The 21,461-nt window shown below is 41.5% G+C and overlaps 1 protein-coding gene across 8 annotated transcripts in view; it reads left to right on the plus strand.

Annotated features, from left to right (window-relative positions):
- Positions 1–21,461, plus strand: part of AK9 (adenylate kinase 9) — a 156,015-nt gene that overhangs the window by 91,635 nt on the left and 42,919 nt on the right. For 7 of the 8 annotated variants that reach the window (XM_054023169.1, XM_054023168.1, XM_054023172.1 and 4 more), the window contains exons 21-28: positions 304–396; positions 9,652–9,744; positions 10,291–10,497; positions 11,497–11,621; positions 13,305–13,517; positions 14,177–14,473; positions 15,639–15,763; positions 21,059–21,278. In XM_054023169.1, the coding sequence (XP_053879144.1) occupies positions 304–396; positions 9,652–9,744; positions 10,291–10,497; positions 11,497–11,621; positions 13,305–13,517; positions 14,177–14,473; positions 15,639–15,763; positions 21,059–21,278 (1,373 nt within the window). The remainder of the gene's footprint in view (positions 1–303; positions 397–9,651; positions 9,745–10,290; positions 10,498–11,496; positions 11,622–13,304; positions 13,518–14,176; positions 14,474–15,638; positions 15,764–21,058; positions 21,279–21,461) is intronic. The other variant, XM_054023170.1, reaches the window with a different exon arrangement.

Genomic DNA, 21,461 nt, shown 5'->3' on the forward strand with positions numbered 1-21,461 from the left:
TCATAATGTAGATGTAGCCCGAGTGTGAGGGTCTGCCTCTTCCTGCTTACTAAGCAGCTGATTTTTATAGTATTTTCATTGTTCCTTCTGAGTACCTAATTGGCTCATCAGTCCTCAGTCCTACTCTGTTACTCTATCCTACACAGCTGTATGATCTCTAAGCTGGGAATTAACTCCCTGCTTGTTGGTGATCCGCTAGAATCTTTGTACCATGCCACAAAAACTTTAAACTTCTTTAGTGTCTTCCCTCTGAGTATCTCCAAGGGATATCAAAATTATTAATGGTTATATTTGTACCCACAGAATACGAGGAAGTGGAAGAGCACTCTCCACTTGAAACAGAACAAACTGCTCAGATGCAATCCGTTGATTCCAAAGAGGAACCTAAACTGAAAGGTAAGATTTGTAGTCTTTTCCCTGTTATAGTATAGAGAACTATGTGCATTCTTTTTCCATTTTTTTCATTGTGTTCCTACTGTAAAGTACACTATTTTAAATAATATTTTGATTAGGCTGACAGCAAAAGTGTATGTGGTTTGGTCATGAATTTTCATTCCTTTCCCCCTGTTTTGTTTCTTTCCAAGAATGCAAGGTAATAATGGAATAGCCAGAGCCAAGTAGTACCTAAGCACTTTTTAAATGTAATTAAAGGGTACTGTTAATCTTGGTAAAGTTCAAAATTCCCTTCCTGAAAATTGTGATTTTTGTCCCTTCATTTAAAAACAACTCATTTTAAGTCTTGAGACAAAAATGAGAAGAGGACTAGGGAGCATGAAGAAACTAAAAAATATTAAGCTACGATCAAATTTCATCCTTCTAAGTTATCTAGAGTATATCTTTTTGCAAGTCCAAATACTATAGATAACTATTTTAATTCATTTTACCACACTCAGATTAGTAGAGTTTGAACAGTTGAACAGGTCTTATATTGCTCTGCAAATGGCCCGTAAAGTTGAGGGGAGTGAAAAGAATTGTATAAAAACAGTGGTTCTTCTTTGAGTAGTGTTCCTATGGGTGTTTTACTGTAGGTGTGTCTGTGTCCCTGCACCTATGATCAGAGATTTTAAGTAACAGTGTCCATTCAGCTTGCAAGTGCTCTGTCTTTCTGACTCATGCCTTGCCTCTCGGCTATCTAGTGTTGTGCAGGTAAACCGCCCTCAGTTCCTTGTCAACCGCCCTTGGCCTGAGATGGAGCAATCAGCAGTGTCCGATTCTAATTAGTGTTTTTCCCTTGTTTTGAATTTTGTAGTAGCTAGTAGAGTTTCTGTTATCATTTATTCCCATTCCATCTCTCCTTTTCTTATTTCATCCCGCCAACATTTTGTTTCTTTCCCTTTTTTGTTATACCTTACAACAGTTATCTCCCTGTTCTTATTGACCCATTTTTTCTCCTCCCCTGCTGGCATCTGCATCTGGCACTGTCAGCTCCCCCTTGGTCAACAGTGGGAGATTCATCCTCTTCTGAATTGTAGATTGGCTCCTATGTTTCCCAGCCTCAGAGCCGGTCTTGCTACTCTCCAAGGCACTAGGGACCCTCCAGCAGGAGTACCATCAAGTATGTGGCTAGAGGGTTACTGGGGCCCACTGGTGTCCTGGTCTTTTTGAACCCATGGGGTTTCCCCTACATTTCTGGGTTGTACATGAGGTGTTCCTGTTTTGTGTTTTTGGAGAGGCATGGGTAGTCTACTCGCCAGGCACTGCCTGTTCTTGAGCCTGGTACCAGGCCCAGTACAGAGCAGCAAGAGGCAGTTCGGGAGGACTCTACTGGACAGCTAATGGAGGAGGAGGAGCCTCAGCCGGTGCTGACCTCTTCCTACTCCTATCAGGCAGTCTCTGAAGGGGCTATTTCACCACTCCCACTCCCCCGATGATACTATATTCTGGCCCTGTCCAGAAAATATTTCTGCCCACAGCAGACCTACCATTACTCTGCCCCTGCTCCTCATCAGGACTTGCAGAGAAAGAAGAGTAAGGGTTATAGACACAGACCACCTCCTTTTGCCTCTGCATCAATGCCAGTTCCATCTAGACACCCACAGGGTGCTAAACAGGCATTTTGATAGGGCACTAGAGGACACTATACCAGTTTCCAGGATGCCAGTTTCCATCTTCCCCATATTCACAAGCCACCTTTCCCATTTCTTCAGTGCTTGGTCAGGAATTCCCTTGGACCGTTGGGCATTAAGCACTGTGGACGTGAGATATACCCTCCAATCTGTGTCTATGCCTCCATCCCCATCCCTCTTTAGGGGCCATCTTCATGAGGAGCTTTTCCTCCAGGAGGTGTTCAGTCTCTCTCCTTTGGGTAGGAGCCAAAGAGGAGGTTCTGCAGTGTCTCAGAGGGAAGGGGTTCTATTCCCACTATTTCCTGATCCCAAAAGCATAGGGAAGTCTCAGACCAATTTTAGACGTGCACTACTCAACAGATATCTAAAAGAGATAAAGTTTCGTCTGGTCACCCTGGCTTCCATTACTCCCTCACTCTATCCTGGAGATTGGTGTTCCGCCCTCAATTTAAAAGACACCTACTTTCATGTGACTAATTTATCAAAGTCACAGAAAGTATTTCAGGTTCATGGTGAAGCACTCTCATTGCCAGTTCACCATACTGCCTTTTGTCCTGTCAGCACTCTTGGGTTTTCACAAAACATATGTCAATGATAGCTACTTTCCTGAGAAGACTGGGAATACAAATCTACCCTTACCTGGATGACTGGTTGATCAAAGGCCAGTCCAGAGCTTAGGTAGTCTCCAGAATACATCTCATCCAATCAACTTTCAAAGATCTAGGTCTACTGATCAAAAGGAGTTTGAAGAACAGCTAGCCAAAAACTCAAAGTAATAACAAAATGTTTTTTTAAGTACATCAGAAGCAGGAAACCTGCTAAACAACTAGTGGGGCCCCTGGACAATCGAGATACAAAAGGAGGACTTAAAGATGATAAAGTCATTGTGGAGAAATAAATGAATTCTTTGCTTCAGTCTTCACGGCTGAGGATGTTGGGGAGATTCCCAAACCTGAGCCATCCTTTGTAGGTGACAAATCTGAGGAATTGTCACAGATTGAAGTGTCACTAGAGGATGTTTTGCAATTAACTGATAAACTTAACAGTAACAAATCACTGGGACCAGATCGCATTCATCCAAGAGTTCTGAAAGAACTCAACTCTGAAATTGTGGAATTATTAACTATGGTTTGTAACCTGTCCTTTAAATCGGCCTCCGTGCCCAACGACTGGAAGATAGCTAATGTAATGCCAATATTTAAAAAGGACTCTAGAGGTGATCCCGGCAATTACAGACCGGTAAGTCTAACGTCGCTACCGGGCAAATTAGTTGAAGCAATAGTAAAGAATAAAACTGTCAGACACGTAAAAGAACATCAATTGTTGGGCAAAAGTCAACATGGTTTCTGTAACGGGAAATCATGTCTTACTAATCTATTAGAGTTCTTTGAAGGGTTCAACAAACATGTGGACAAGGGGGATCCAGTGGATATAGTGTACTTAGATTTCCAGAAAGCCTTTGACAAGGTCCCTCACCAAAGGCTCTCACGTAAATTAAGTTGTCATGGGATAAGAGGGAAGATCCTTTCATGGATTGAGAACTGGTTAAAAGACAGGGAACAAAAGGTAGGAATAAATGGTAAATTTTCAGAATGGAGAGGGGTAACTAGTAGTGTTCCCCAAGGGTCAGTCCTAGGACCAATCCTATTCAACTTATTCATAAATTATCTGGAGAAAGGGGTAACCAGTGAGGTGGCAAAGTTTGCAGATGATACTAAACTGCTCAAGATAGTTAAGACCAAAGCAGACTGTGAAGAACTTCAAAAAGATCTCACAAAACTAAGTGATTGGGCAACAAAATGGCAAATGAAATGTAATGTGGATAAATGTAAAATAATGCACATTGGAAAAAATAACCCCAACTATATATACAATATGATGGGGACTAATTTAGCTACAACTAATCAGGAAAGAGATCTTGGAGTCATCGTGGATAGTTCTCTGAAGTCATCCACGCAGTGTGCAGCGGCAGTCAAAAAAGCAAACAGGATGTTAGGAATCATTCAAAAAGGGATAGAGAATAAGACGAAGAATATCTTATTGCCCTTATATATGAATACTGCATACAGATGTGGTCTCCTCATCTCAAAAAAAGATATACTGGCATTAGAAAAAGTTCAGAAAAGGGCAATTAAAATGATTATGGGTTTGGAATGGATGCCATATGAGGAGAGATTAAAGAGGCTAGGACTTTTCAGCTTGGAAAAGAGGAGACTAAGGGGAGATATGATAGAGGTATATAAAATCATGAGTGGTGTGGAGAAAGTGAATAAGGAAAAGTTATTTACTTGTTCCCATAATATAAGAACTAGGGGCCACCAAATGAAATTAATGGGCAGCAGGTTTAAAACAAATAAAAGGAAGTTCTTCTTCACACAGCACACAGTCAACCTGTGGAACTCCTTGCCTGAGGAGGTTGTGAAGGCTAGGACTATAACAGGGTTTAAAAGAGAACTAGATAAATTCATGGAGGTTAAGTCCGTTAATGGCTATTAGCTAGGATGGGTAAGGAATGGTGTCCCTAGCCTCTGTTTGTCAGAGGGTGGAGATGGATGGCAGGAGAGAGATCACTTGATCATTACCTGTTAGGTTCACTCCCTCTGGGGCACCTAGCATTGGCCACTGTCAGTAGACAGGATACTGGGCTGGATGGACCTTTGGTCTGACCCAGTATGGCTGTTCTTATGTTAACTCAGACAAATCTACCCTTTATCCAGTTCAGAGGATAGGATTTATAGAAGTAGTATTGGACTCTACTCAAGCCAGAGCTTTCCTTCCAAACTTGAGGTTCCAGAAAATTTGATCTCTTGTTGCAGATCTCAAGGCTCACCCAAACACAACAGCTTGAAATTGTAGGAGGCTTTTGGGGCATATGGCCTCATGCATATAGATATTCCAGACTGCTTATTAGCTGAGCTGTCACCATCTGAACATTGTCTTCAATGTGCCATCTTGAGTATTGATTTCTCTAGATTGATGGACAGACTCAGTTAATGTTTGTATGGGCATTCCTTTTGTCTGCCCTCAATCTTTCCTGACCTTGGTGATGAACTCATCTGCCTTGGGATGGAGGGAAGGGTGTTCATCTGAGTCCCCTCCAAACTTAGGGTCAGGGCCGGCTCCAGGCACCAGCTTACCAAGCAGGTGCTTGGGGCAGCCACTTCGGAGAGGGGCGGCATGTCCAGCTGTTCGGCGGCAATTCGGCGGACGGTCCCTCACTCCTGCTCAGAGCGAAGGACCTCCCGCCGAATTGCCGCCGCAGATCGTGATTGCAGCTTTTGTTTGTTTGTTTGGCTGCTTGGGGCAGCCAAAACCCTGGAGCCGGCCCTGCTTAGGGTTTGTGGTCCTCAAGGGATCTCTATCTACATAAAGACATCAGAGAACTAAGGGTCGTCTTCCTAGCCTGTGAGGCCTTCCTATCTCCTGTCAGGGGAAAAGCCTATTTGTTCTCACAGACAACACTGTGACAGTGTTTTACCTGAAGCTTTACAAGAAGCTTCTCTGCATAGGCATGGACTTGCTGACACTGGTTTACAGTCTCCAGTACAGAGTGCACAGGTGCATGCACATACTGTGGTGGGACAGTTCCTCTACAGGTAAGTAATCCCTCCTTTATCTTACTGTATAAATAAGTAACCTCTCCTTTCAGCCTCAGATATGGAGGAAGGATAAAATTTTCAAAAACACATATATGTTTTAGGAGCCTATTGACTTTCAATAAGACTTAGGCCCTAAGTGACTGGTATGTCTGAAAAAATTACCTGTAGTACTTGTGGCTTTCTTCATCAACCCTTAAGTGAAGGAGTGACATTCAGTTCTGAACCGAACACTTCTAGACTTTTGAGGGAAGGAGAATGACTTCTACTATATAATCTGTTGTTGTAGCTGTGTCAGTCCCATGGACACACAAGGTGAGCGAGGTAATATCTGACCTGAAGAAGAGCTCACTGTAAGTTCAAAAGCTTCTCTCTCTCTCTCTCCAACAGAAATTGGGTCAAATAAAAGATGTTACCTCACCCACCGTGTTTCTACTATATCAGACTTTTTTGAGGGAAAAGGAAAATGAAGTAGAAAATAAAATGCTGTTATCTCACAAAATTCTCTTCCTCCCCACATCCATTAAGCATTTAAAATGAAATGAAGAGCAATTGCTTTGGGTATTATGAAGTAAAAATATTTGAATACTAAGGGTTATATTCTGGCTGTGGATGTGCTAGAGGACTGAGCTAGAGCATCGACTTTAATTGGGCCATGATTTCACTCAGGGAGTCTCCTACCCCCCGTATATCCACAGAAGGCCAGAATATGAATCTTTCGGTGCTATGCTGTTGGACTGTCAATATGCCCAGTGATAAGGGTGTTTGGCCAGCCAGCTTGGGGTACAGCGAGGGTCCTGTTCCCCTAAATCCCTGCTAGTGCCCGGGGGGGTGGAGTTGGTTTTTGCACTTCAACAAACTACCTTCATCTGCATAGGAATTAGCGTTTGAAAACAAGTTGTTTTTCACATTTGATTTGTAATTCTCCAGTTTTACAAGATTTCACTTTGAGATTTCTAAGTTGTTATTAATAATATAAGTAAGGGTGAAAATGATGTGTTTGTTCTTTTAAGTTGCCAGTGGCCCTCTAATGCTTGTTTCTGTATTTTTGAGTGTATATATAGTAATACATAATTTATGTAATTACTGTGGCAAATTCTTATTTTTGTTTATTATTATTATTATTATTTATTATTTATTTATGACCAAATCACTTCTGAGGACATAACAGATCACCGCTAAATTAATTTGTAGGAATAAAGGCCTACATTAGATTTGGGTGAACTATGTTTTTAAATTGAGTTGGGATATTAGCATGAACAATAGACCCCAAGCATGGAACCAGAAAGAATGAAATCATGAGAAAGAAGACTTGAGATGGAGTTGTTTTTTGCACCTCTCTATAGCAAATGCAGGGAATACTATGTAGAATTTCTAAATACATACTGTGACGTTGCACGCCATATTCTTTATGGAAATATGCTTATGTTGTGGATATGACATAACTGAGATGTCCTTTATGGAAGATGGGTCTTGCATAAAGTTGTGTTAAATTTGTGGTGACCCTTCAAAATACTAGCGTTATTTAAGGTTTGGGCTAAAGTAATAGAAATAAAACATGGTTAGCTGGGTACCAGGTGCAGTAAACTACTGCTATATAAGAAACTCCTTCATCTGTCCTTAGGTATGTTCTGAGCAGGGCTGGCTTTAGCAAGAGCGGGGCCCGATTCCTGGGGGCAGGGCTTGCTGCAAGCCCCGCCCCCAGGAATCGAGCCGCGATCTGGCCAGGGTTGCCGGGCTTGGGTCCAACCCGGGGCCGGGCCAGAGCCGCGCTGCGGGGACCGGGCCGGGGCCGGGCCGGAGCCGCGCAGCGGGGGTCGGGCCGGGGCCGGGCTGGACCCGAGCAGCGCCGCGGGGACTGGGCCGGAGCTGACCCGAGCCGCGCTGACTGGGCCGGGCCGGACCCGACCCGCGCTGCGGGGGCCGGGCCAGAGCTGCGCCGCGGGGGCCGGGCCGGGCCCGAGCCGGGCCAGAGCCGCTGGGGCCTGCGTGCTCGGCGGGAACGGGCAGCGCCTCCCCAGAACCCTTCTTGCGCCCCCACCACCCCAGCTTACCTTGTGCTGCCGGCCCTCCCCTGCTTCTTTTCAGAAGCAGGGGAGGGGGCGGAGCCTTCAGGGGAGGGGAGGAGGGGGAAGTGAGCTGGGGGCGGGGTGGAGAGTTGCAGCGCGGGGACGTCTTGGCGCGGGGCCCAATTCAGCCGAATCGGCTGAATCGGCCTAAAGCCGGCCCTGGTTCTGAGAATTGGTAATGACATTACTTGTTTGTTAAAGGGTATAAAAAAGTAAAGTCTTAAAGGTTTCATTGCTAATACTGGCCTGACCAAGTTGGAGCCGACCAATAGTAGTCTAGGCACCCCTGGTTTAGCCTGTTTGTACATATCTTGATCAAATGCTTATAAATGTTCTGTTACTGTTTGGATATAGTAAATTGGTTATTATTTAGGCTTTTTAGTCATGTTTAGAGCAATTGTATAAATACCATTCAGCCTTTGGATTTAATAAGGAATTTATAGTTAAATTAGTGTTATGGTTATACCCTGCATAAATAATAATAATTTCAACAGGATTCCAATACATCTATGGTAATGAATAATTGGTAAGATCAGTTCCTTTCTCTTAGAGGAAGCATGGTTTAGTGGTTGAAGCACATGATTGGGACTTGACCGTCAGAAGAGATGGATTTTGTATTCCAGCTGTGCCACAGATTTAGTTTGTGATCTTGGGTGTGTCACTTAGGTTCCAATTCTCTGGACAAATAGAATGTGATTTCAAAGGTGTTGAGCACCCAGAGTTCCCTCTTATTTTAACTGGAGTGTTTGTGTGCTCACAATCTCTGAAAATCAGGCCTTAGGTATCCAGAATTGGGCACCCAAAAACTGAGACATCCAAATCAAAGGCTACTTTCAAAAATGTGTACCTTAATTTCTGTGTGCCATAGTTGCATAGGTAATAATAGTTCTCAAAAGATTCCAGTCCTAGTCTTTTTGAGAATTACTGGGTTAGGTACTTTAGGATTTTTTCCTCAGCACTTTGCTTCAGCAGTGCTGAGTTTTGCTGTGCTTCAGAACCTGTCATTTGGTTCTTTGATGTTGTGCTTCAGCTCCTTGGTGTCTATATTAAGGTGCTTCTTTATTTTTGTTTGCAAATTCACTGTTCTTCTTTGAGTGATTGCTCCTGTGTATTCCACAGTAGGTGTGCGTGCTTGCCATGTGCACCGGTGCCGGAAGTTTTTCCCTTAGCAGCATCCGTAGTGGGGGAGTCGGATCTCACGCTCCCTCTTTGTTTGGGGCTTGAAGGAGCGGCAAATTTTACACTTCTCACTAATGTGGGCCTCGCCCAGACAGCGAAGACACTGAGTATGTGGATCGCTTCTGGGCATAGGATTGCGACAAGAGTCGCACGACTTGAAGCCTGGGCCACGGGGCATGCCCCGAGCCCAGCAGTAACAGAGAAAAGTTCAACAAGTAACTTCAGGGAAAGCTGGATACTACTAAGGCTAGAATTGCTGCAGCAAAGCTGGAGCACAAGTTCTGACTACCTTCACTGCGGCAAGAAGGAACTGAGGGTGGGGGGAGCACGCAGCCCCCTTTATAGCGCGATATGTCAGCGCCATTCCAGGGGTTGCAGCAGTGCTCCCCCAGTATGGATGCTGCTAAGGGAAAAACTTCCGGCACCGGTGCACGTGGCGAGCATGCACACCTACTGTGGAATAGACAGGAGCAACACATCTCAAAGAACGCCAGTTACGGAACAGGTAACTGTCCTTTTTCTCGGCAGCTCTGGACTTCTGATCTTTGAAGATCTTGGTTTTGAAATATCTTTATGTTGTCTTTCAAGATGCCATCCATCTCTTGAACCCCTCTACTCACAGGAGTGTTAGGAAGCTTAATTCATTAATGTCTGTAAATCATTTTAAGACCCTCACCTGGAAGGTGCGGGAGAAATAGAAGTTAGTAGTAGTAGTTGAATTAATTGTATTTGTGCTTATAGAATCAGGAGACAAACCTCCACTTGAAACAGAAGTAATACCTCAGGTACAACCTGACCGCACCAAAGGGGTTGTGGAACCTAAACCTGAACCAGGTTAGACATGAAATCTTTCCTGTTTTCTCTTTCAAGCAAATATAATCCAGCTTTCTTTCCTTTGTATAATATGTTCCTTCCAACACTGGTATATTCTATTTGATGCATGACAATTTCCTTAAGCTGACAAAAATTGTTTGTAGATGAACGCATCAGTCTTTTTAATTACATGTACATTTTTTTGTTTGTTTCGCAGAAATGTAATGAAAAATGTCATGGTCTCAAATATGTATGCTATGTAATCAAAGAACCACATGCAAATTTAATTAATTGGATCTCTTTCTGTCTCCATGTCTATTTTGAGAAGTATCAATGTACAGCAACTCAATGTAATGAACTTGGCACTGCAAAATGTGCTTCTAAAACAACAATAAAAGAAATTTGTGCTTAGAAGAATAAATCATGTAAAGAGGCAGAATATATCAAAACTGCCACATAGATTTAAGGGAAGTTAAAATTATTTTTATAAAGTATGATAGGATAACTTTTTGAATGCAAAATCTTTAAAGATGCATTTTCTTCTCAAAATCATTTTGATTTGCTCAGAAATCATGTTACCTGAGTTTCCAGAGGATGGTTTCCCAGATGTACCAGAAATAGAGCCATTTAAAGAGAAGATTAAGCTATTCATGCACGACTGGCAAATACTAGAGCCAGGAATCAATGATTCATCTTTAATTCAGACTGCTGTTTTAGAGATTGCTGGACAGACTCCAGAAACACTGCTTAATCAAATTGTCCTGGTGATGGAAAGTAAGTAATGCTGTTCATAAGTTACACATTTGACCTGCATAGAGAGGAAATTATAGTGTGAAAATGAGAGGGGTTTGTTGTTGTTTTACTTAGTCCTAAATCTGTGTTGTGGAGTGGAAGGAAGGGCTTATTGTGTTCAATGGAGGAACTGGGAATTAGAAGGGATAGCAAGCAGGTTAAGCACCAAGACACATGGGAAGAGGTGAACAATTTATATAAAAGAAATCATGAAAATGTATACATAACAGCTTCTTAAACATTTTCCTTTTACATCCCTTGCCCACCATTTTTGCTTTGGCTATTTATGCCAGAATACTGAAACAGGACACACACAGCTGTCCTGTGTGTGCACACATGTCCTATGTGACACACCTCATATAAGGGTCCACTTGTGTGTAAATTCTATTAAAGTCAATAGGACTCTGAATGAATGTAAAGGTCCATCCATCTCCAATAAACATTTAGTAACAGGACCATTTCTTCCCTGTGTGCGCTGAGATGTCTAGCACATTTTTGAGTGCTAGATAAATAATAATAATAAACCTCTGATATAAATCTGCTTCAAGTGTTTGATTAACCCACATCAATTACAAATTCATTTATTCTGACAGATAAAATTTGACTGATCCTTGTTCTGTGGGATTTTCCCAAAATTAAACATAAAAATAGTTATTACAAACAGTAATGCAGTTCTCTTCAGTTTTACTTCTAATCCCTGTGTAATAGCAAGTTCCTGTTAAAATACTATTGCATCTTTATTTACAATACAAACAAGAGGACATTCATTTTGTCAAGAAAACATATGTACGAAATGTGTTATGTACATATGTGTTATGTACACTTCAAGGACAAAAAATAATGGAAAAACATACCTGGCATGATTTATTTGTGGCCTTGCATGTTTTGTATACTTTCAGGGGGCACAGAAATAAAAACATAAGTATGATTTGAACACTTTTTTTCACAATAATTGAAATGAAAAAATGGTAACTTTTTCAGAACCTTTTAAATATTATGGTTGGGAAATATCTGCAGAAGATCTAGATGAAGAAGCAGACGATTTGCAGGCAGAAGGGGAGGCTGATGAAGAATTAGAAGAGGAAGAGCAAGAAGAAAATGATGAAGTGAGCAATATTGACTTTGTTAGTTTATCATTTTACTTTGACTCATTATGGGTTTGCGTTTAACCTCAGACAAAGCAGATTTATTAAGCTGTGTGCCTAAATATTTTTGGTCCAAATTCATCATCCCCACAAAAACATCCACGGAATGTGTATATTCATAAATTGTCTAAGCAATTTCATTGTACTCCTGTATTCTGACTGGCAATGGCGTTATTCCAACAGAGAGCAAAAATATTCTGTGTTTGTAAGGAGAGTGTGCATAGCCAGTATTGCCAAATGATGGGGTGGATGCATACCATCATGCAAATCCACCATCAGGCCTAATTTCTGAATGACTTTCTGTAGCTGCTTTTGTGGTGGACCTGTATATTTTGGATAAGCTAGAAGTTGTGGGAAATTCTGCCTTCTGTCTGATCAGCTCTTGAAGACATGAAATGCTAGGTGAGTGCTAAGTATAAGTATCATTCCTTTTCCCTGTATTATTCCAATGCTATATAGCAACCAGTCATATTCTGCTAATTTTATAGGGGAGTGCCTGCCTTACTGTTTATTTATGTTTTCAGAACCACCAACTATTTTATAAGATATTTTGGCAGTATTGTTAAGGGCCACATTTAAAGTAGTTTATTTCTGTTGCCCCTTTTGGCCTAAGAGGTTAGCCAGTTTTCAGACCCTTGCCATTTTTGTGTTTATTAGGAGGAGAAATTGATGGTGTAAGTCAGGTATTTCTTTGGTGCAATCCTGTTTATTTACATAGAATGTATAGGAAGTCCTGTTTCCCTGAACACAGTAGAAACAACAACTGGCAAGTTTCCTTGCTAACAATTTTCAGGCCTGCCTTCCTGAGTTCCGCCGCCCCACAGAGCATTGTCTCTCGGCTCCCTCTTAAGGCTATATTCACAACTGCTTCTCCCACTTTCTGTAGTTCTTCTTCTCTGACACACATTTAGCTTGCAAAAACAATACCTTAGCCTCTACATTTGCAATTAGTCCCAGGGAAATCCCTCGGAGCACACAGTTTCTCTGCTCAGGCTTTGCCATATGGCCCAGTGTCTTGTGCAGTAGCCTCCTAGTTTCCAGCTGTCACCACATAAAGGGGCATTTAATTGCTCCTTCTTTCCATTTAGCCTGAAAAAAGGGTGCATAGCATACCCATCAGATTTAGTTAGACTGTCTATAGGTCAAAGATCTGCTTCATTAATACCTTCCAGCATAACATTACCTTGCCCTCACAAATTTGTACATGTATATATTACATGTGCATTCACATAGTTACTCATAATTCCACATATATTCAAGTAGATAAGCAATTACCTGAATTGAGTATAAATATTGTATTTGCAAATTGGTACATATGCAAAATTTGCACACACAAATTTGGAGATTGTTTGGGAGCTAGTTTGTAAATTTAGCAGTAAGTATTTAGAGTACCCTGTATTCAAATATTTGTAATTAGGAATGAGTGTAAGATGTAAAGTTTGGATTGGATCTGGATTTCAAATGCCCTAGAGTTCAAGGGAGTGTTTAGATCTCGGGCTTTGCTTCATCATCATCTCTGAAAGTAATGTACTATAATGCACTTGAAATAGGAAGTATGTGTTCAAAATATTTTATATATAATGTTTTTCTACTTGATCCAAAGATTTCTTGACAGTTTTTTCTAAAACCATTGTGTATTTCCAGGATGAAGATAAAATTAATGAAAAGAAGAGACACATGGGAGACACCAAACACTTTTGTCCAGTGAGTCTGAAGGAGAACTTTATCCTTTTCCCAGGGATTGCTGAACATGGAGCTATATATCGAGAAAAATTTTACTATTTTTCAAGTCCTGAGTCCAGAGAAAAGTTTTTGGAGAACCCCGAGGAGTATGTTGCTCACAAGGAACCATTACAAGTGAGAAAAAGTTAGAACTATTTAAAATAGATTGCTAATAAGGGGTTGATATTACACATCATTTTCCATCCTTCATTACAATTATTTTTGTTGTTCTTATTTTTGTGTTGCTACAAGTGTGCTAGGCACTTCACAGAAACAAGGAAGATGTGCCCCTTCCCCAATGAATTTACAATCTAAATGTAGGGCCAACACAATAAGTAAAGGTTATGAACAAAGGGGGAAGGGAAGGGTAGGACAAAGATTTACAACAATATCACATGCTTACTCAGTAAGACATATACACATTTCGATGGCTCTGTTAAAATAGCTTTTTGTTCATTAATTATTGTTATTAACTCACTTCTCATAAGTGAAATGGGGTCAGAGGAGGATGGGACAGGGTGGGAGGTTGAAATAAGAAGAATAAAAAGGGTGAAATAGAGGGGCAGAAGGGAAAGGAGTTAATGTACAGGTTTTTATCTACTGTATATGTAATTCACTGTAGCTTTAAACATTGAAATGCAAAATGCATGTGTGCTTATGCTTCTTTTGAGGGTACTTTTTTATATTAGAGGCCCTGAAATTTAGAATTAATTCAACAAGGTCTATACAACCGTAACTTAAGTGCACCCTAGTGTAGAAATTGTTATAAAAGTATTCTTAATTCTTTCTGACAGGCTCCTCCCCTAAGAGTGTGCCTGCTGGGCACACATGGAGCAGGTAAAACTATCTGTGGCCGATGGCTAGCTGACAAATTAGGAATTTTCCATATTCAGTTCGAAGAACGTCTACAGGAAATGATCATGCCCAAAACTGAAAAGAGAGTTGGACCTGAATTTGACGAGGAACCTGAGGAAGATCAGATTGACATGGAAGCTCTCTTTCAGGAATTGGGAGACTCCTCTCAGACCAATACAGAAACAGAAACTGAAAGTGAAAGTGCACATGAAAATGAAAGTAACAAAAACAAAGAGGTAATAATAGTAAGCAGTAGTATCCTCTTTTTAGAAGCCAAATACTCAGTATTGCCAACCCCAAGAACTACCATCCATTTCCTATTACTGTCTTGACTCCCTCCCCTCCTAATTTATTTCCTTTGATAAAAGAAGGCGGGGTGGTAAATAGTTTGAGAACCATTGATCTGTTTAATGCATCATGATTCACACTTGCTCAGAGAACTTATTACTTTTTAGGACTATAGTAAAGAACTTTATGGTAACTTCTGCTTTCTGAATTTAGCTGAACAGGGTGCAGAGGAATGCATCAAGAGAAGGGGTCTTAGACAAAAATGTTCAGTTTTTAAAACTAATCAATTTTAGCTAATGGGCAGCTAACTAGTAACCAGAATCCTTCCAATGCACAGTGTAATGTAACTTCCGTTCATTACATATTTCAAAATAAAGTTAGGGTTACCATACGTCCTCTTTTTCCCGGACATGTCCGGCTTTTCGGCAGTCAAACCCCCGTCCGGGGGGAATTGCCAAAAAGCCGAACATGTCCGGGAAAATGGCGGCTCTGCTCCTCCCCGACTCTTCGGCTCTGTTTAAGAACCGGGCTGCCCGAGCGCTACCGGCTTCGGGCAGCCCCCGTGCCTCCAGACCCTGCGCCCCCAGCCAGGCACTTCCTCTCCTGGGCTCTGGCGGCGCAGGGTCCGGAGGCACGGGGGCTGCCCGAAGCCGGTAGCGCTCGGGCAGCCCGGCTCTTAAACAGAGCCGAAGAGTCGGGGAGGAGCAGAGCCGCTGCGGCTGGGCGCTTCCCCTCCCGGGCTCCAGCTGCGCTGGGGAAGCGCCAGCTGGGGGTGCAGGGTCTGGGGGCTGCCCGGCAAACCCTGAAGCCGGTAGCGCTGGGGCAGCCCTTTCCCACTGGCTGGGAGTGGGAGGGAGGAGGGGGCGGAGTTAGGGCGGGGAAGGGGCAGGGTTGGGGCGGGGCTAGGGGTGGGTAAATGGGCGGGGCCAGGGCCCGTGGAGGGTCCTCTTTTTTTATTTATGAGATATGGTGACCCTAATTGCTGCTGAACTTAACTGAATAAAAGCTGTACCTGAAATGCATTATCATATCTTCTGGGTCAGTCAAAGAGCAATGTCATTGTCAAGCAACGTATAGATATTAATTTTTTCATGGTCTTTTGTGTCTATCTAGATGAAGGAAGTGGTGTTAACTGATGAGGAAGAAATAATCAAAGCGAACATAGTAGATAATGAGGCATTGACACCAGAAGTGCTTGATAAAATTGTTCCTGAGTGGTGGACAAAGGAGCCAATCCGGTAACTATTATTGACATCAAATTATTTATCTTTTTGTTTAATTTCTTTTAATAAACTCAATTTTTGCAATACTAAGTCCACAAATTGTAGATAAGTAATGAATAACATGCAATAGATAATCTATTGGATATGTAATATCTTGCAATACCAGTATATACCTATACATTTAAGAATAAAGTATATTCACTTTAGTAGTTATAAAATAAAGTATAAACCATCCTAAAACATCTCAGTCTCTCAAAAAAGGATAAGTAGGATTTAGTGAGAACATATTAGTGTTAATGTTCTGTTTTTGTTTCTAGAAGGCTAAAGTGGACAGGAAGGGAAGTGATAAATAGTATTTAAATGAGATTTCATAAACAGTCCTGTTGGAGAAAGAATAATTAGATGACATATTTCATAAAGCACTGGACATAGAAGGAAAAGATTTATCTCAGAGAAAGTTTTCAGACTTGGGGTACATCTTCACTACCCGCTGGATCGGGTAGTACCAGGATCGGCGGGTAGTGATCGATCTATTGGGGATCGATTTATCGTGTCTAGTGTAGACACGGATAAATCGATCCCCGATCGCTCTGCCATCGACTCCGGAACTCCACTGCGGCAAGAGGCAGAAGCGAAGTCGACGGGGAAGTGGCGGCAGTCAATCCCGCGCCGTGAGGACATGTCCACACACGTGCAAGGAGTTGCAGCATCATGTGTTAAAAGTTAAATTTTAATTTTAACCAAATATATACCTGTAACTTTTACAGTTTACAAATGCCAACAAGATTTTTCTTAGTATATTAAAAGATTACAAAGAGGAGGAAAATGTTCTTAGACTGTTCACAATCAAATGAAGAAAAAATAATGGTGGTTTGAAAACTTTTTTTAAAACTCCTGTAAAACAAGAACATATTCCACTTTCTCAACTTGCCCAGTACTTCTCTCACAATTTTCTGCTTTAACATTATCCAACAGTTTGACAGGCTAAATTATATGCAGTTTATGAGCCCAGTTCTGTGTGGCCTTCTACTTCTTATGGGGCCAAATTGTAGCCTGACTAGCCCAGGGGAATAAGGAGCACAAAGTTCCTCCTTACATCCTTAAACCAGCTATCTGTATGTTGGGTAGCAGTGGTGGATGGGAACAGGCTCCACAGAACCAGTACATTGCCACCCCCCTCACACAGTTGGACAGAGAAGGGCAGAATGATATATGGACTGGATGCATCCTTGGCTTTGCCCACTCAACATACTGACCAGTGTGATTTACCATTGTGTTGGGGAATGTACTGTGCCAAGTATGGAGCCAGTGCAATTTTCACTGTTCCTTGGGCAGCAGGAAAGCTTCAAGGACATTATGACTCTCTGAGTATCTCACTATCTGGTTCATTATCTTGGAAGTTTCAAGACTAGAACTACATTTTAATCAGGTACAACCTTAGTTAAATTTATGAAGCAGCAAAAGTAAGTTAAAAGAGGCCTCATTTAAGTTACACCAAGGATAACTTTGACATAGCATTTTTGAAAGTATGCTATCAGGCTTTAAGTCCAAAATTTTTCTTGACTTAAAGTTTGCTATAATCAAATGAGGCCTTGCTGAGGAAACAGTCCATCCTGGATCTGTCATACAACATGATGACCCATGGCATACTTAAATCATTAAGGGGCATAAGAAGTTCTCACGTGAATGCCAAAGCAATGAAAGTCCTTTTTAGGCACATGGTCATCTAGCCTCCATCAAGGCAAGCCACGTAAAGGTGACATGGAACACAAAAGCTGTTTGACTCAGCCGTCAGGAGATAGACAACTCAGAATTGTTCCTGAACCAAGAAATTTTCCAGTTGATATCAATGGATCTTGGTCAGCCCCAAATGGATCTATTCACATCCAATGAAAATGCAAAGACAAGGCCCTTCTTCACCAGGGAAACCAGACAAAGATCAAAGGAAATGGACACTCTGCATCATAGATGGCAGAATTGGTTTCTTGGGCACCCCCCATCCCTCTTTCCCATTTTTCTGCTAATAGGAACTGTTATTCAGAAGATAAGAAGCAAGGAAGCATCTATCATTCTCCTCCTCCCTGATTGGTCACAAAGGGGTTGTGATTCTCAGACCTAGTGGAGATGTCACAGAGGTCTCCACTCCCTCTTTTCAGAAGACAAAATCTCCTGTTCCATGGCTGGCCCCACTCTTTCATGTCAGCCCAGACTATTGAGCTTGGCAGTTGAGAGGCAAGCCCTAAACAAGATGGGATGCACTGTAAAAAAAAAAGGTTTTAGTCTCAAGCAGAACTTCTGGCTTCTCAGTTTACACATGGGTTTGAATAAAATTTTCCTACTAGTGTCAAAATAGAAAGATCAGCCCTAGGAAACAAAATATTTCAGCTGTTGGTGACCCAAGATCCCCTTAATGCCAACTGACAGAAGGTTACAGGAATGTCCTGATTCTGGTGCATACATTCTGGTTTACCAAAGAATGTCATGAGGTCTTAAGTATTGTAAGCTAACACAATGGATAACTATTTACATACGACGTCAATGGAGCAGTGTGACATCAACAGGGAAGGAAATAAGCCATGGGTCTGTATTCAGAGATAAAACTTTGGGGAGTATAAGTAGAAGGCAAAGAAGACACCCCCTAACCCTATACTTAGGAAGTAAATAAGCAGTGTGTTTACATTCATGAAAACAGGCTCTCTGCCAACCTTGGTTGAAAATGGTGCAGAGGAGTTTGGGGATGAAACAGACTTCTTTAGACAGGTTAACCTATAGGTTAAGTTTAGTCTCTAGAAAGTGTATTATGATTTTGTTTTATATGTAACCTTTTGTTCCCAATATCTTTACTCACTGTTGCTTGAATCTTTGGTAATAAACATATCCTTGTTTTCACTATACACATATCTCAGTGCTAAGTATCAGAGGGGTAGCCGTGTTAGTCTGGATCTGTAAAAAGCAACAGAGAGTCCTGTGGCACCTTTAAGACTAACAGATATATTAGAGCATAAGCTTTCGTGGGTGAATGCCCACTTCGTCGGATGCATGTCTCAGTGTTGTGATCATACAAGTGGGGTACATATTGTTCCTTTGAGGACAGCAGATCTGATATCACTGAGTATTCAGTGGAAAAGGAGCTGGACATTACAAGGGAATGCTTCAAAAGGACTTGGGGACTGGGCTGCATCTATTGTTAACCTGCAAGGCAAAGTAAAGGCTGGTGTTGCCCAGAGGAGAATGCTTGAGGGGCTAACAGGCTGGTGGTATCAGAGAGCTGACACCCAAGTAAGCACAAGCGAGACTCCCTCCCACTGCTGGCAGGGGGTAACAGGGTGACTCACAATCCTGGGTACCCTGAGAACCATCACACTGTTCTGGACCTAAAACTTCCCACCATCACATGTGACATCTTGACATTAAATAGTGACATAAATGTAGACTCATTAAAGACTCTGAAAGATCACACAATAATAACTAAGTCCCTTAAAGCAGCATGTGTATCCAAAGCAACATCTGGGCTTATCTTCCCTATCTAGGATCTGCCTTCAGTGCTGCAAGGTCTTATGACCTATCTGTTCAAACTGATGGCATCTAATTCCTTGCATTTTCTTTCCATAAACATGTCTCCTGATTGAAGTCATGTTGGCAAGAAAAGTCTCTGAAATCTCCATTCTTGTGCGACATGAAATGACCTCTCGAGGTCTCTTCCAGCCCTACATTTATATGATTCTATCACTTGCTCCACCATCCACAAGGAAAGATTGTTCTCCATGCTCCAAAATCATTAATAGTCAGTGTTAAATATTTCTCCCATTCTTCAGGAGAAAATAATTCTTTCATTTTGCCGAAACCCTCAACATCATATAGAGAAATCATGACACATGCCTAATGTAAGACGAACTATTAAAAGATAATGTTGGAGAATCTATCAATTCAGAAAAACACTGGGTCAGACCCTGGCCCATTCTGTAGCCCCTTTCCACCACTCTGCCAACACAAAGGGGTCTTACATCGGCCTTAAATGTGAAGCTGAGGTTTCTGCCAGCATGGGGCAATCCTTGCCTGATGTGGTGTTCTGTGCTGTCCCCGCCAAACATGCTGGGCACAAAAGCATATTTGTGCATAGATAAAGTAATTTTAGAAAATATCAGCATCCACTCAATACTTTCCACAGAGATATCCTAGGCAGAAAGAGTGCTAGCTTCCACAAAGGAAGTCTGTAAAGCCTTGTCATCCATCAACCTTTTTTCGAAAAAGCACTATAGGCTTGACTTCATTCATTTGTAAAATCATCCTTCAACGGGACAGACTCCAAATGAGGTCCAGAAACAATTTTAATACTACTAATTTGAGGGAAGTCCTACTGTGCTATTTATCTTTCCTTCCTACTTTTGTCCAAATGTCTGACTGGGCAAAAGATTAAGTTTCCTTTCCGAGTCTGACCTTTCCTGCCATCTGCGTCACGTAAGGTAAGTGCTTTGTCTATATCAAAGCCCATGTATATGAAATATTACTCTTATATTCAATCTAATAATAAGAAGTACAGAAACACAAAATTCAGCTTTGGAAGTACTTATCGAGTATGAAGATGTAAGGAGTATGACCCAGGACCTGGAGTTCCATAGACAAGTCTGAACTGACTCCAGTATTTGTGGGGAGAGAGGTTTAGCTCATGCAGAGAGGTGTAGTCCATGTCATGGACTGCGGGAGAGGTCATTCCCTGAAAGGAAATCATCAGCTAACAAACTTCACATGACAGACTATACCAAAACAATGATTTGTGCCCCCACTTATGATTCTACAGCAGTGGCTAACAAACACTATTTTCAGAGCCACACTAGCAAAATTGAAGATGCAGGCACTCAAAGCTCTTTTAGACACAATGCTATCTAGGCTGAAATTACTCTTAAACAAAATGGGCATTTGATTTTTGCACCATTCAAAATACAGAGGGAAAGACAATTTTTGCTAAGCAGAATAAAATAAATAAAATAAAAAGTGAAAAATTGCTTCTAGTTTTCTAAGGGCTTGTCTACTCACTAGGGAACTTTTTAGTGTGTGCCAGCAAGATTAATGTGCAACTCAGTGCACATTTGAATTCACACCCCTCTGATGCACATTGCTGCACCATATAGACCAGCCTAAAGAGGGAATTGCAAGAAATTGAGAGGAAAAATTATGACTTTTTAAAATTACTATTAAAAAATCCTTTTAATGAAATGGGTTTTTTTTCTTTTTGCCATTCACTCACTGAATTTTCTGTGTGGTAAAAGTTTACTTTAGAAGTACATCATCTTTATCTTTGTTTCCAATCAGATCCACAGGATTTATACTGGATGGTTTCCCTCGTACATTTGAGGAGGCCCAGTACTTATCAGAGCGAGCACTTTGTCCTGATGTTGCAGCTTTTATCCAAGTGGAAGAAAGTGACATTTCTGATCGTCTTCTTCCTCCACGTTTGAAAAAATGGAGGGATAGACAAAATAAAAAAATGGAAAATAAGAAGAAGCTGAAAGACATGAAAGAAAAAATAAAGGTAGGTTTTATTCTTTCAGTAACAAACACATTTTAGATTAATGTTACAAGGAGGCCTCAATCTCCTATGCCACCTCAGGTGGTCAGTTAATACAGCGGGGCAGCACCTGGTGCTATAAAGGATCATGGAGAATCATAGAGAATAGAGGTCCTTGAAGGAAAGCTGAACATCAGAGGGTTTGCT

Source organism: Malaclemys terrapin, chromosome 3, assembly GCF_027887155.1.
Source record: "Malaclemys terrapin pileata isolate rMalTer1 chromosome 3, rMalTer1.hap1, whole genome shotgun sequence".
Classification (NCBI taxonomy): Eukaryota; Metazoa; Chordata; order Testudines; family Emydidae; genus Malaclemys; species Malaclemys terrapin.